This window comes from Physeter macrocephalus, chromosome 2, assembly GCF_002837175.3.
Source record: "Physeter macrocephalus isolate SW-GA chromosome 2, ASM283717v5, whole genome shotgun sequence".
Classification (NCBI taxonomy): Eukaryota; Metazoa; Chordata; class Mammalia; order Artiodactyla; family Physeteridae; genus Physeter; species Physeter macrocephalus.
Window position 1 is genome coordinate 41,002,990 of NC_041215.1, and position 14,530 is coordinate 41,017,519.

The following is a 14,530-nucleotide window of genomic DNA, read 5'->3' on the forward strand; positions in this document are numbered from 1 at the left end:
ATTCTTTCATGTGTTTGTTGGCAATCTGTATATCTTCTTTGGAGAAATGTCTATGTAGGTCTTCTGCCCATTTTTGGATTGTTTGTTTTTTTGATATTGAGCTGCATGAGCTGCTTGTAAATTTTGGAGATTAATCCTTTGTCAGTTGCTTCATTTGCAAATATTTTCTGCCATTCTGAGGGTTGTCTTTTCGTCTTGTTTATGGTTTCCTTTGCTGTGCAAAAGCTTTTGAGTTTCATTAGGTCCCATTTGTTTATTTTTGTTTTTATTTCCATTTCTCTACGAGTGGGTAGAAAAGGATCTTGCTATGATTTATGTCATAGAGTGTTCTGCCTATGTTTTCCCCTAAGAGACAAACGTGATTTTTAAAAACTGTTTAAAGGGAACTTTTCAGTACTAATAGCTCTCGTTTTTTGGAAAATTTTATATGAATTTTAGCAATACTTTCACCTTCACTTGTTTCTCGTCCTGTGAATTGTAAGTAAAATTATATTTAATACTTTTTTTTAAAGGGGGTGAACTATAGAGGATAGTTTTTTCTTCTTCATCTTTTTTCTTTCTTTTTTTGTCTTAAAAATTTTTTTTGGCCCCCTGTATTCGCAGTGTGGAGTCTTAATCACTAGACTGCCAGGGAAGCCCCAGTTTATTCAATTTTAATGGAAGGGTAAGGGTAAAAGAAATGTGGGATGATCCACTTCGATAATATCCACTAAGATGGATATTGTTTACCCAGAATAACAAAGGTTGATGAGGACATAGAGAAATTAGAACTCTATGCATTGCTGGCGGGAAGGTAAAATGGGGCTGCTGTGGAAAACAGTGTGGTGGTTTATTAAAAAAGTAAACACAGAATTACCATATGATCCACACATTTTGCTTCTGGGTATGTACCCAGAAAAATCAAAGCAGGGACTCGAAAAGATATTTGTACACCTCTGTTCCTGGCTGCATTATTCACAGTAGCCAAGAGACGGAAACAACCCAGCGATGAATGGATGAACAAAGTATGGTCTGTCCATACAATGGAATAGTATTCATCCTTAAAAAGGAATGAAATTCTGATAGATGCTACAATGTGGATGTGAAATGAGCCAGACACAAAAGAGCAGATATTGCATGACTCCACTTATATGAAGTACCTAGAACAGGCACATTCATAGAATCAGAAAGTAGAATAGAGGTTACCAGGGGCTGCAGGAAGGGTAACGGATAGTTACTGTTTAATTGGTACAGAGTTTCTGTTGGGCCAGTTGAAAAGTCCTGGAGATGGACAGGGGTGATCATTGTACAACTTTGTACACTAAACCACGGTTAAAATGGTAAACGTTATGTATATTTTACTACAACTTAAGAAAAAGAAATGTAGAATGAAAAGAAAAAGTTAAACTGTCTTCTGATGTTTATTTTTCCATAGTCCCAGGGAAAAACACAAAGGAAGTTAACTTTTTCTTGGAGAGGTTCCCATTGTAGGTGTTCCCTCATTCCTCATCTTGCTCCATTGCTCTCAAGACCCTCTTTGCTGGAGCGCCCCTTTCTTCATTTCCAGCAATGCACATGGCCACCCACTTTCGGGAAACGTCTCTCCTACCCGGTCAGCTGTGCTGTGTAACAGTCACAAAAACTCAGTGGCACATAGCAGTGCATGTTTACTTCTTTCTTAGTGTTTGCAGGTGAGCTGGGATTTGACTGACCAGCTATGATACTGATGTTGATGCAGTCAAGGTGCAAAACAAGTCTGCAACCCTGAGGATCCTTCGTGGTGCCCTGTTAGTCATACCTCCCTCCCTCCCACCCTCATACTTCACTCCTGACAGCCACTAATAGGGTCTCCATTTCTATTGATGTAATTTTGCTGTTTCAAGAATGTTATATAAGTGATGTGGAATCTAAAAAAAATGATACAAATGAACGTATTTACAAAACAGACACAGACATAGAGAACAAACTTATGGTTACCAAAGGGGAAAGGGGATGGAAGGATAAATTAGGTGTTTGGGATTAACAAATACACACTATTCTATATAAAACAGATAACCAACAAGGACCTACTGTACAGCACAGGGAACTCTACTCAGTACTCTAATAACCTGTATGGGGAAAGAATCTGAAAAAGAATGGATACACGTATAACTGAATCACTTTGCTGTACCCCTGAAACTAACACAAAGGTTGTAAATCAACTATACCCCAATATAAAAAAATTAAATTAAAAAAATGTTATAGAAATTGAATCATACAGTATGTAACCGTTTGGGATTGGCTTTTTTCATTCAGCATATTTCTCTGGATATTCATTTAAGTTGGTCCATGTATTACTACTTTGTTCCTTTTTATTGCTGAGTAGAATTTCATAGTATGGATGTACCATAGTTTGTTTAACCATTTACCCATTGAAAGGCATCTGGAGTGTTACAGTTTTGGGCTGTTAGGAATAAAGCTTCTACAAATAGTAGTGTACAGGTTTTTTTGTGAATATAAATTTTCACTTTTCCGGGGTAAATGCCCAAGAGTGCAAAGGCCTGGTCATATGATAGTTGCATGTTTAGCTTTTCTTAAGACACTGTCAACCTGTTTGCCAGAGTGGTTGTCTCATTTTACAGTCCCACCAGCAATGTGTCTGTGACCTAGTTTCACCACGACCTTGCCAGCATTGTCGTCATTTTTTATGTTAGATATTCTGATAAGCATGTAGTGATATCACATTACGATTTCAATTTGCATTTACCTAATAGCTAATAATGTTGAACATCTTTTCATGTGCTTATTTGCCATCTGTGTGTCTTCTCTGAAATGTCTTTTCATGCATTTTGCCGATGTTCTAAATAGATTTTTTTTTTTTTTTTTTGGCCACGTTGGGTCTTCGTTGCTGCGTGCGGACTTTCTCTAGGTGTGGCGAGCAGGGGCTACTCTTCTTGGCGGTGCGTGGGTTTCTCATTGTGGTGGCTTCTCTTGTTGTGGAGCACAGGCTCTAGGTGTGCGGGCTTCAGTAGCTGCAGCACACAGACTCAGTAGTTGTGGCTCACAGGCTCCAGAGCTCAGGCTCAGTAGTTGTGGCTTGTGGGCTCTAGGGCACACAGGCTTCAGTAGTTGTGGCGCATGGGCTTTGTTGCTCTGTGGCATGTGGGATCTTCCTGGACCAGGGATCGAACCTGCTTCCTCTGCACTGGCAGGCGGATTCTTAACTACTGCACCACCAGGGAAGTCCCTAAATAGATTTTTAAATTTGTTTGCTATTGAGTTTTGAATGTTCTCTGTCTGTTCTAGATATTAGTTCTAATTTGCGGATTGCAAATATCGTCTCCTCATCTGTAGCTTGCCTTTTCATCCTCTTCACATGGTTTTTCTTGGAGCAAATTTTTAATTTTGGTGAAGTCCAATTTATCAATTTTTCTTTTTATGGATCGTGCTTTTGGTGTCAAGTATAAGAAATCTTTGCCTGGCCCTACATTTTGAAGATTTTCTATGTTTTTTCTAAGAGTTTTAGTTTAATGTTTTGGGCTCAAGTCCATGATCATTTTGAGGTAATTTTTGTACAAGGTATGAGTCTTAGTTCAAGGTTCATTTTGTTATCTGTAGCTGTCCAGTCGCTCTAACACCATTGCCTATTCTTCTACTAATACCATGCTGTTTTGATTACTGTAGCTATACAGCGAGTCTTTAAACTAAGTGAACTGATTCCTCCCACTTATTTTTTTTTAATTAATATAATTTATTTTGTTGAGAGGATTTAGGTTTACAGAAAAATTCTGCAGAAAGTACAAAGAATGACCATATACCCCCTCAAACCTTCCTCTCCAATGTCTCCTATTACTAATGTCTTGCATAAAAGTGGTGCATTTGTTAAAATTGATGAGCTAATATTGATACGTTAACCAAAGTCTCTAGTTTACATTACTTTTTTTACAAGTCTTTTTTATTGAAGTATAGTTGCTGTACGATACTGTATAGGCTATAGGTATACAATTAGTGATTCACAATTTTTAAAGGTTATGCTCCATTTATAGTTATTGTAAAATATGGGCTCTGTTCCCCGTATTGTACAATGTATCCTTGTAGCTTATTTTATACCTAGCAGTTTGTACCTCTTACTGCCCTGCCCCTAGCTTGCCCTCCTTCCCTCTCCCTGCTGGTAACCACTAGTTTGTTGTCTGTATCTGTGAGCATGCTCTTTTTTTGTTATATTCACTAGTTTGTCTTCCTAGTTTTGAGTCTTCATTGTCTGGCTCCGCCCTGCTTACTAGACTCAGCTTCGTGGCAGTGACGACCATTCTCGGCTTTGGGCTTGCAGGTGGGAGCCCTCCCTCGGCTGTGCGCTGTGCTGCAGGTGCTGCGGGAAGAGCGGGACCAGTGTCTGCAGGGACTCGCCGAGGAGAGGGCCAGGCGCCCGGCCCCAGGTACGTGCACACCTGGGCCCACTCTGGGATGTGAGTTGCCTCCAGGTCCACTGGGTTGGGGGCAAGTAGGGGCTGGAGCAGCTGCGTCCTTTCAGAGAATAAGCTGAGGGGAAGGGCCTGGAGTGACCCTGGTGACCAGTTTATACACACCCAGAGAAACCACATCATCACCTCTTTGGTTCTCTTGAGTTTGTGGTTACAGCCAGTGTTGTTGAACCATTAGCTTCTGCATGATGGCTTTACCAAGGTAAGCGTTTGGTGAGAATTACTTATCAAGGTGGTATACTTCTCACCCATTCTCTCACCTCTACTGCTAGTTTGATGGGAGAGGCAGCGTGGGGTCTGGAAAGCTTGGAGTCCATTGCTGGCTGACCCTCACCAGCTGTGTGAACACGGACAAATTATTTAACCTTCCGAGTCTCGCTTTACTGATCTATAAAATGCAGGTGATAAAGTCTACATCAGAATTATAAAGATATATGAGATAAAGTATGTTAATACAGGTGTTTCTTAAATATTATTAATTTAAATATTTGTTATTAGTCAGGACTGTAAATATTATTAATTTGATATTTACATGTTAATTTTATTTCTGTTCCCTTCCTTCACTTATCTGCTTTGCTTTCACTCATCTAAGGGCAGGGAGGGATGTGGCATTAAGAGAAGAATCCTTTACAGATAGTCAGACAAAAAGACTTGTACAGGCAAGGTCTTAGCAGCACGGGTTACGCTAGCCAACAGGTGGAAACAACCCAAGTGTCTGTCAGCTGATGAATGGGTAAAGAAGATGTGGTCTGGACATACAATAGAACAGTATTCAGTCTTAAAAAGGAATGAAGTACTGATACATACTACCACATGGATAAATTTTTAAAAACGTGAAGGGAAAGAAGTCTGTTGTAAGAGGCCATGTGTTATATGATTCTACTAGTATGAAATGTCCAGATTAGACAAATTAATAGAGACAGAAGTTAGATTCGTGGTTGTCAGGGGCTCAGGGGAAATGGCTGGGGAGTAACTGTGTAGGAACTGCCTTTTGATGGTGGTGAAATGTCTACAACTGGATAGAGGTGCCGGTCACACAACACTGTGAATGTACTAAATGCCACTGATTGTACACTTTAAAATGGCTAATGGTTAATTTTATGTGATGTGAATTTCTTTTTTTTTTTTTTGCGGTACATGGGCCTCTCACTGTTGTGGCCTCTCCCGTTGCGGAACACAGGCTCCGGACGTGCAGGCCCAGAGGCCATGGCTCACGGGCCTAGCCGCTCCGCTGCATGTGGGATCTTCCTGGACCGGGGCACGAACCCATGTCCCCTGCATCGGCAGGTGGACTCTCAACCACTGCGCCACCAGGGAAGCCCATGAATTTCTTTTTAATAGACTTTATTTTTCAGAGCAGTTCCCTGCAGAGTGGAGTGGAAAGTACAGAGCGTTCCCATGTACTCTCTGCTATCCCCTCCCACGCAAACACACAGCCTCCCTCACTGTCAGCATCCTGCACCTGGTGCTACATTTGTTACAGCTGATGAACCTACACACCATCGTCACTCAGAGTCCACAGTTTACATTAGGGGTCACCCTTAGTGTTCATATTCAGTGGGTTTTGAAAAATGTATGATTGCATGTATCCACAACTACACTATCATACAGAGTAGTCTCTCTGGCCTGAAAATCCTCTGTGCTCCACCTGTGCCTCCCTCTCTCTCCTCGAACCCCTGGCAACCACTGATCTTTTTACTTTCTCCATAGTTTTGCCTTTTCCAGAAAGTCATATAGTTGGAATCATGCAGTGTGTAATCTTTTCAGGTTGGTTTCTTTCACTTGGTAATATGCATTTAAGGTTTTTCTCATGTCTTTTCATGGCTTGGTAGCTCATTTCTTCTCTGAGCTGAAGAATATTCCACCGTCTGGATGTGCCACAGTTTATCCATTCTCCTACTGAAAGACATCTTGGTTGCTTCCAAGTTTTGGCAATTCTAAATCAAGTTGTTCTGTGTAGACATAAGTTTTCAGTTCATTTGGATAAATACCAAAGAGAATGGTTGCTAGATCGTATGGTGAGAGCATGTTCAGTTTTGTAAGAAGCTGCCAAACTGTCTTCCAAGTGACTGCACCATTTTAATTTCCCACCAGCAGTGAATGAGGGTTCCTGTAGCTCCACATCCTTGACAACATTTGATGTTGTCAGTGTTTTGCTTTGTTTTTTTAATTGTAGTAAAATACATGTAACATAAATTTTACTGTCTTAAGCCTTTTTATTTATTTCTTTTTCTTCCAGTTTTATTGAGATATAGTTGACATACAGCAGTGTATAAGTTTAAGGTGCACAGCATAATGATTTGACTTGCATACATTATAAAGTGACGGTCACAAGAAGTTTAGTGAACACCATCATCTCTTATAGGCGCAGAGTTGAAGAAATAGAAACAAATGGTGTGACAAGAACTTTTGAGATTGCTCTCTTAACAACTTTCACATATAACACACAGCAGTGGTAACTGTATTTATCATGCTGCACGTCACATCCCTAGTATTTATTTGTATTATAACTGGAAGTTTGTACCTTTTGACTACCTTCCTGCAATTCCCCCCAGCCTGGCCTCTGGTACCCACAAATCTGATCTCTGTCTATGAATTTGTTTGTTTGTTTGTTTTCGAAGTATAATGGACCTACAATGCTATGTTAGTTTCTGATACAGAACATAGTAATTTAATATTTCTGTACGTTTCAAAATGATCACCAAGACAAGTCTAGTTATGAAATGTCACCATACAAAGATATTACATAGTTATTAACTATATTCCCCACTCTGTACATTTCATACCAGTGACTCATTTATTTTGCAACTGGAACTTTGCATCTCTTAATATCCCTCACCTATTTCTTTCCTCCCCCACCCTGCCTCCCTCTGGCAACCACCTGTTTGTTCTCTGTAACGTGTTTCTTTTTAGTTATGTTTGTTCATTTGTTTTATAGATTCCACATGTATAAAATCATAGAAATCATAGTGAAATCGTATAGTATTTGTCTTTGTCTGACTTATTTCACTTATCATAATACCCTCTAGGTCCATGCATATTGTCACAACTGGCAAGATTTCATTCTTTTTTATGACTGAGTAATATTCCATTGTGTATATATGTACCACATCTTCTTTATCTGTTCATTCATCTGTTGATGGGCACTGGGTTGCTTCCGTATCTTGACTATTGTAAATAATGCAGTGAATATAGGGGTGCATGTATCTTTTCTAATTAGTGTTTTTGTTTTCTTTGGATAAATACCCAGGAGTGGGATTGCTGGATCATATGATAGTTCTATTTTTTAAGTTTTTGAGGACTTTCCATAGTTTCTCCCCAGTGGCTGAAGCAATTGCATTCCCACCAACAGTGCACGAGGGTTCCCTTTTCTCCACACCCTCGTCAACACTTGTTATTTCTTGTCTTTTTTGATAATAGTCATTCTGACAGGTGAGAGGTGGTATCTTGTGGTGGTTTTGATTTGTATTTCCCTGATGATCAGTGATGTTGAGCATCTTTTCATGTGCCTGTTGGCCATCTGTATGTCTTCTTTGAAGAAATGTAGTTTCAAAAAATGTAAATTTCATCAACTTAACCATTTCTCAGTACAGTTGTGTTAAGTTCACATTGCTGTGCACCCAATCTCCAAAACCTGTTATCTTGCAAAACTGGAGCTCTATACCCATTAAACAACAGCTCTTTTCCTCTCTTCCATTATCCCCTGGGAACCATCATTCTACTTTCTGTTTCTATGGATTGAATGGTTCTAGGTACCACAAATAACTGGAATCATACGGTATTTGTCTTTTTGTGATTGGCTTATGGTATCTCATTGAGGTGTTGATCTGCATTTACATGATGATTAGTGATGTTGAGTATATTTTCCTGTGTTTCTTGGCCATTTGTATGTCTTCTTTAAAGAAACGTCCTTTCAAGTCCTTTGACCATTTTTAAATAGGGTTGTTTGGTTTTTTGTTATTGAGTTGTAGTTCTTTATATATTCTGGATATTAACCCTTTATCAGATATATGATTTGCAAATAATTTCTGTCGTTCTGTAGGTTGCCTTTTCATTCTGTTGATTGTGTCCTTTGATGTACAAGTTTTTAAGTTTGATGTATAACCTAATATATATAATTTTACTTTTGTTGTCAGTTCTTTTGGTGTCATATCCAAGAAAGCATTGCCAAATCCAATCTCATGAAACTTCCTCTAAGAATTTTATAGTTTTAGCTCTTACATTTAGGTCTTTGGTCCATTTTTGAGTTAATTTTTATGTGTGGTATAAGGTGAAGGTCCATTTTCATTCTTCTGCATGTGGACATTCAGTTTTCCCAGCACCATTTGTTGAAAGACTGTCCTTTTCCCATTGAATGGTCTTGGCACCTTGGTAAAAAATCACTTCACCATATATATGAAGGTTTATTTGGGGGCTCTTTTTCCTATTCCATTGGTCTATATGTCTGTCTTTATGCCAGTACCACACTGTTTTGATTATTGTAGCTTTCAAATGGGTTTTGAAATCAGGAAGTATGAGATCCCCAAATTTGTTGTTTTTCAAGATGGTTTTAACTATTCCCAGGTCCTTAGAGATTCCATTAAGAATTTTAGGATGAATTTTTCTATTTCTGAAAATAATATTAAATAAATAAATATTAAATAAAATATTTCTGTCATTGGGATTTTTTTTTTTTTTTTTGGCTGTGCCGTGTGTCTTGCGGGATCTCAGTTCCCTGACCAGGGACTGAACCTGGGCCATGGCAGTGAAAGCCCATAATCCTAACCACTAGGCCACCAGGGAACTCCCTGTCATTGGGATTTTGATACAGATTGCATTGAATCTGTAGATCACTTTGGGTAGTATTGACATCTTAAAAATATTAAGTCATCTAATCCATGAATACAGGATGTCCTTCCATTTATTTGTGTCTTTAATTTCTTTCAGCAGTGTTTGGTAGTTTTCAGTGTGCATGTCTTTCACCTTGGTAGTTAGGTTTATTCATAAGTATTTTATTCTTTTTAATGCTATTGTAAATGGATTTGTTTCATAATTTCCTTTGTAGGTTGTTCCCCACTAGTGTGTAGGAATACAACTAATTTTTGTGTGTTGATTTTATATCTACCCTGTCACTTTGGTGAGTCCATTTGAGGCATCATTAGGGTTTTCTACATATAAGATCACATCGTTTGCAAACAGAGATAATTTTACTTCTTTCCTCCAATTTGGACACCTTTTATTTATTTTTCTTGCTATACGCTAGGGCTTCCAGTACTATGCTGAATACAAGTGGCAAAAGTGGGTGTCCTTGTCTTGTTCCTGATCTTAGAGAAAAAGCTTTCAGGCTTCATCATTGAGTATGATGTTCACTGTGGCCTTTATATATATGGCCTTTATTATATTGAGATAGTTTCTTTTTATTTCTAGTTTAAGTGTTTTTTATCATGAAAGGGTGTTGACTCTTGTCAGATACTTTTTCTGCATCAGCTGAGATGATCCTGTGGTTTTTGTTCTTCATTTTGTTAATGTGGTGTATCACACTGAGCAATTGTCACATTTCAACCATCCCTGCATCGCAGGAATAGATCCCACTTGGTCATAGTGTATAATTCTTTTAATGTGCTGTTCAATTCAATGTGCTAGTATTTTGTTGAGAATTTTTACATCAATGTTCATCACGGATATTGGTCTGTAGTTTTCTTTTCTTGTAGTCTTTGTGTGGCTTTGGTATCAGGGTAATGCTGGCCGCACAGAATGATTTTGCAAGTGTTTCCTCCTTTACAGTTTTGTGGAAGCCTTTGAGGAGGCTTGGTGTTAATTCCTCTTTAAATGTTTGGTAGACTCTATCAGTGAGGCCATCTGGGCTTTTGTTGTTGGGAGATTTTTTTTTTTTTTTTTTTTTTGTGGTATGTGGGCCTTCCTCTGTTGTGGCCTCTCCCGTTGCGGAGCACAGGCTCTGGACGCGCAGGCTCAGCGGCCATGGCCCACGGGCCCAGCTGCTCCGCGGCATGTGGGATCCTCCCACACCGGGGCGCGAACCCGGTTCCCCTGCATCGGCAGGCGGACGCGCAACCACTGCGCCACCAGGGAAGCCCCGGGAGATTTTTTATGACAGATCCCATCTCCCGACTAGTTAGAGGTCTGCTCCGAGTTTTGACTTGCTCATGCTTCCGTCTTGGTAGGTTGTGTGTTTCTGGGAATTGATCCTTTTCATCTAGGTTATCCGGCTTGTTGGTGTACAGACCAGACAGATCCCTTTGCAGCACTCTTATCTCCAAGTCATGGCCTTTGTTCTTGAAATCCTTGGACTGTTGGCCGTCCACTTTCTCGCCCCCCATGGCCAGGCCGGTGACTCCTTCCCAGCCCCCTCCCACTGTGCTCACCCCTCCCAGGAACCTGGCTGCCACCCAGACCGCTGCTGCCGCCTGCTTTCTGGTCCTCTCAGCTGGGTCCGCCAGGCCCTCCCCTCCCCTCCCTTCCTGTCCCGCTTCTCGCCCCCTGAAGACAACTGTCTGCCCTCTGGTGGCCATGGCGGCGGTATGTGTGTGGCTGCAAGGGGGAGGCAGCCCCATCTCTGCATTTTCCAAAAGAAAGAGAGAGGAAGAGGGGTGCAGGGGAGGAGAGGGGGAAGGGGGAGCCCAGGCTTTTAAATTAGGCTGTGTGATCTTGAACAAGTCCTATGTCTCTGGGCCTCCGTTTCAACATCTATTTTATGGGGTTGGTGTGAAATTGAAAGCATTCATTCAAAAGATAGTTAGCACTTCTTGTTGTGAGGTGAGAATGGTGAGAAAAAAGGAGCTTGGACTCCTCTCTTATGGCTTAGGAATGTGTTTTTGCACATGTGGCAGAGACTTGATAAGCGAGCTTCATCAAATAGGGGTTGGTTTCTTAGACATCACAAAAGATCCAGAGCTGGTGCAGAGTTCCCAGGTGTCCTCAGATTCCAGATTCCTCCTGTCTTTCTGCTCAATGTGTGGCATTCGCCTCCTGGTCGTAAGGTGGCTGCAGCACCTCCAGGGAGGAGGGGGGAGTATTTTGGGGGAGAAGAGATGAAGGTCGTGAGTTCAGTTCTAGACACATGGAGTGGAGGCTTCAGAGGAGGGCCGGGCTGGGGAACACTTCTGTTTGGCTGGCAACTGAGGCTGAGGTTGCAGGAGGAGAGGGTGAGGGAAGGGGAGGAGGAGAGGGCCCAGGAGCGGCCTCGAGACCCCAGCATGACTCCCTCAGGAGCAGCCAGGGGCAGGAGGAAGATGGTGCCGTGGGCGGCAGAGGCCCAGCAGTGTGGGTGCTGCGATGGGCTTCAGCCGAGTCATCTGTCCTCTGCATGAGGGACGGGGCAGGATGACAACTTCCTTCTGTAGGTTGAGCCTTTCCTTCCCCTCTGCTGGCTGTGGCAGGTGCTTCAGCGGAGCCAGACAGTAGTCTTACGGCTCACAGGGGCCCACCATTGAGCCACAGCCTCCTGACTTCCTGGGCCCTCCTGCCACCCCGGAAACTACAGCTGCCTGCATGTCCCCAAGGTGAACACCAGAAATTCCCGTGACAGGGCATGGGACTTGCATTCAGGCCTGAGGGATAAAGCCTAGAATGGCAAGCCACTGGGAGAGAGATAATGGTGAACTTTAGTTCACACTGACAAGTTACAGACGGTTACTTTAAAAATAAGCGTCTGAAGTGTTTAAATGTCCTCTTGCTCCCCAGTGGCTCCAGGGTGAGGTTCAGCTCCTCACTCCCTTGTCCACGCATCCATCCCAAACATTCCCATTTGGCTCAACCAAATTGCTTACAACTTCCTGACCGTGTCCGCTGCTCTCATGCCTCTGGGCCTTTGCACATGCTGGTACCTCTGTTCAACACCGTTCCCTCTTTTCCACTCTCCCAACCACTGTCCTTTATAGACTCCTCCCGGAACGATTTCTCCCCGTGCAGCTGGCCACCGGACTTCTGCAGGACCCTCTGTTTCTCTCCCTCCTGGCACCTCTGCACTGCATCGTAGGGATGTGTTTCCTGGATTGGGAGGGACTGTGTCACTTTGCTCTTTTTCCCCACCGCGGGGCACAGGGCTTGCAAGACCTAGTAGTTGGCGTGTGTTTGTTGATGACTTACTGGGTGAATGAGTGAGTGCGGACGTTTGACTGAGAGCAGGGAGAGAGGAGACTTGAAGGAGAGAGAGGGAGGTGAAGTAGAGCCTTTGCGGCAGAGGACGTGGAGCCCCTGGCCTGCCCAGCTTGTCACAGACCAGCCGGGGTGAGCAGTGTAGCCACGTCACCCATGGGGAGTGCTCCCCGGAGCCTGACCTGGGGGCCCGTCACCCTGTGGATGCCGACCTCACACTGCAGTTCCCGGGCGGCAGCGTGACCGACCTGGAGCAGGTCTAGCCATCTTCTGTCCCCAGAGGCTCCCATGTGGTCCTACTTGTGCATCCAGGGCTGAGAAGGTGCAGTGGGACCCCTGCCGAGTTCTGCCGTGAGCTCCCTGGGGGGTCCTCGCTCTCCTTGTGTGCGATGGGGCTGTGCTGCGCACGCAGTAGTTGCAGCTGTGTCTGGCAGGGCCGCGGCCGCTGGGTGAACGGGGCCAGGCCGGCCCCATCCCAGCACAAAGTCTCAGTCCGCTTGGATTTGTTTTGCATTTTGGCCTTCTGCAATTTTCATTTAGGAGAAGGGGTCTGTTGTTTTGAAAAGCTGGTTTAAAAGCCCCTGAGCCAGAAGACTTCTGAGTCTTCTGAAGTCTTCTGAGGACCCGGACTCCTGGGAAAGTCTTCAGGCCTGTTCCGCTGACAGGTTGAGAAAGCTGAGCCAGAAGACCCATCGTGGAGCTTAGAACCGACATGGTGGCGGCGGGGGAAGATTCCCTCAAAGAATGCAAACAGGAGAAACAGCAAAGGCATAGAGCCCTTGGTCAGGCTCCGCCCCGCGGATCCCCATCAGGGCCAGGTTGCGGGGGCGGGCGGGGGCTGAGGCCGTCTGGGGGGGTCCGGCCCCATAACCTCCACTCAGGAGCACGACTCCTGAAGTCCTGGGTGCCAGGGCCCAGAGGCCCTCCGTCCCCAGCAAGGATCTGTCTGGCGCCTGAGGCGGGGAGGGGCTGGCGGACTCTCTGTTGGGGGTGTACGTTAATGGTTAAGCTGCCCGGTCTTCCCTGGGGAGGAGGTTAATGTTTGAACGCCAGAAGGGTCCCAGGAAATACCACTCACAGCTGTCACCAAGCCCGGCACACTTATCACGAATAAAAAATTAACTCTTCAGCTATTCCAGGTTAGGTGGCCAAGGCCTTTGGAACATTTTGTGGGAACGTTTCAGGGTCACCCTAATAGCTGCATGGCGTGCTCTACCCGGCTATTTATTGCTCTGTTTTCAGAAGCTGATACCCCCTCAGAGCTGGCCGGTTGAAGGGCTTTGCCTCTCCCTAAGGAAGAATGTTCCCGAGAGACAGTGCAGTGGCAGGAAAGATGCGGACTTAGCAGTTTGGACAGACCTGGGCAGGTGTGCTGCTCTGTCACTTAGGGGCCGTGTGACCTTGGGCAAGACCCCGATCCTCTCTGGACCTTTGTGTCCTTGCCTTCAAAATGGGGACACAGCATCCCCTTTTCCTCTTGTCTCTGCCAGCTGGTTGCCCACTCCCAAAGAACATGGGCTGGCTTCTAGCAGGTGGCAGGGGGCAGTGCTTTTTTACTGGGGTGAAATTCACGATATTAACCATCCTAAAGCAAACAACTCAGTGGCGTTTGGTGCATTCACAGTGCAACCACCACCACCTCTGCTTAGCTCCAAAGCATTCTCATCACCCCAGAATAAAACCTGTACCCATTGAGTAGTCACTCCTCATCTCGCCCCGCCTCCGCCCCGGCAACCATGTATCCACTCCCTGTCTCTGTGCTTTTGCTGACTCTGGACATTTCATAACAAATGGAGCCACAGTCCGTGACCTTTGTGTCACCTCCTTCCACTAATGTTTCCAAGGTTCATCCACGTGGTGGCACTGCTATCAGTGTGTCTTACGTGCTGGCTTGTTTTTTTTTTTTTTTTTTTGCGGAGCACAGGCTCCGGACGCGCAGGCCCAGCGGCCATGGCTCACGGGCCCAGCCACTCCGCGGCATGTGGGATCCTCCCAGA

At 43.9% G+C, this 14,530-nt stretch overlaps 1 protein-coding gene across 1 annotated transcript in view; it reads left to right on the plus strand.

The window, feature by feature from the left end:
• The window catches only part of SCTR (secretin receptor), a 65,580-nt gene that overhangs the window by 7,808 nt on the left and 43,242 nt on the right, over positions 1-14,530 (plus strand). The window contains exon 2 of the mRNA XM_007104195.2: positions 4,289-4,394. Within this exon, the coding sequence (XP_007104257.1) occupies positions 4,289-4,394 (106 nt within the window). The remainder of the gene's footprint in view (positions 1-4,288; positions 4,395-14,530) is intronic.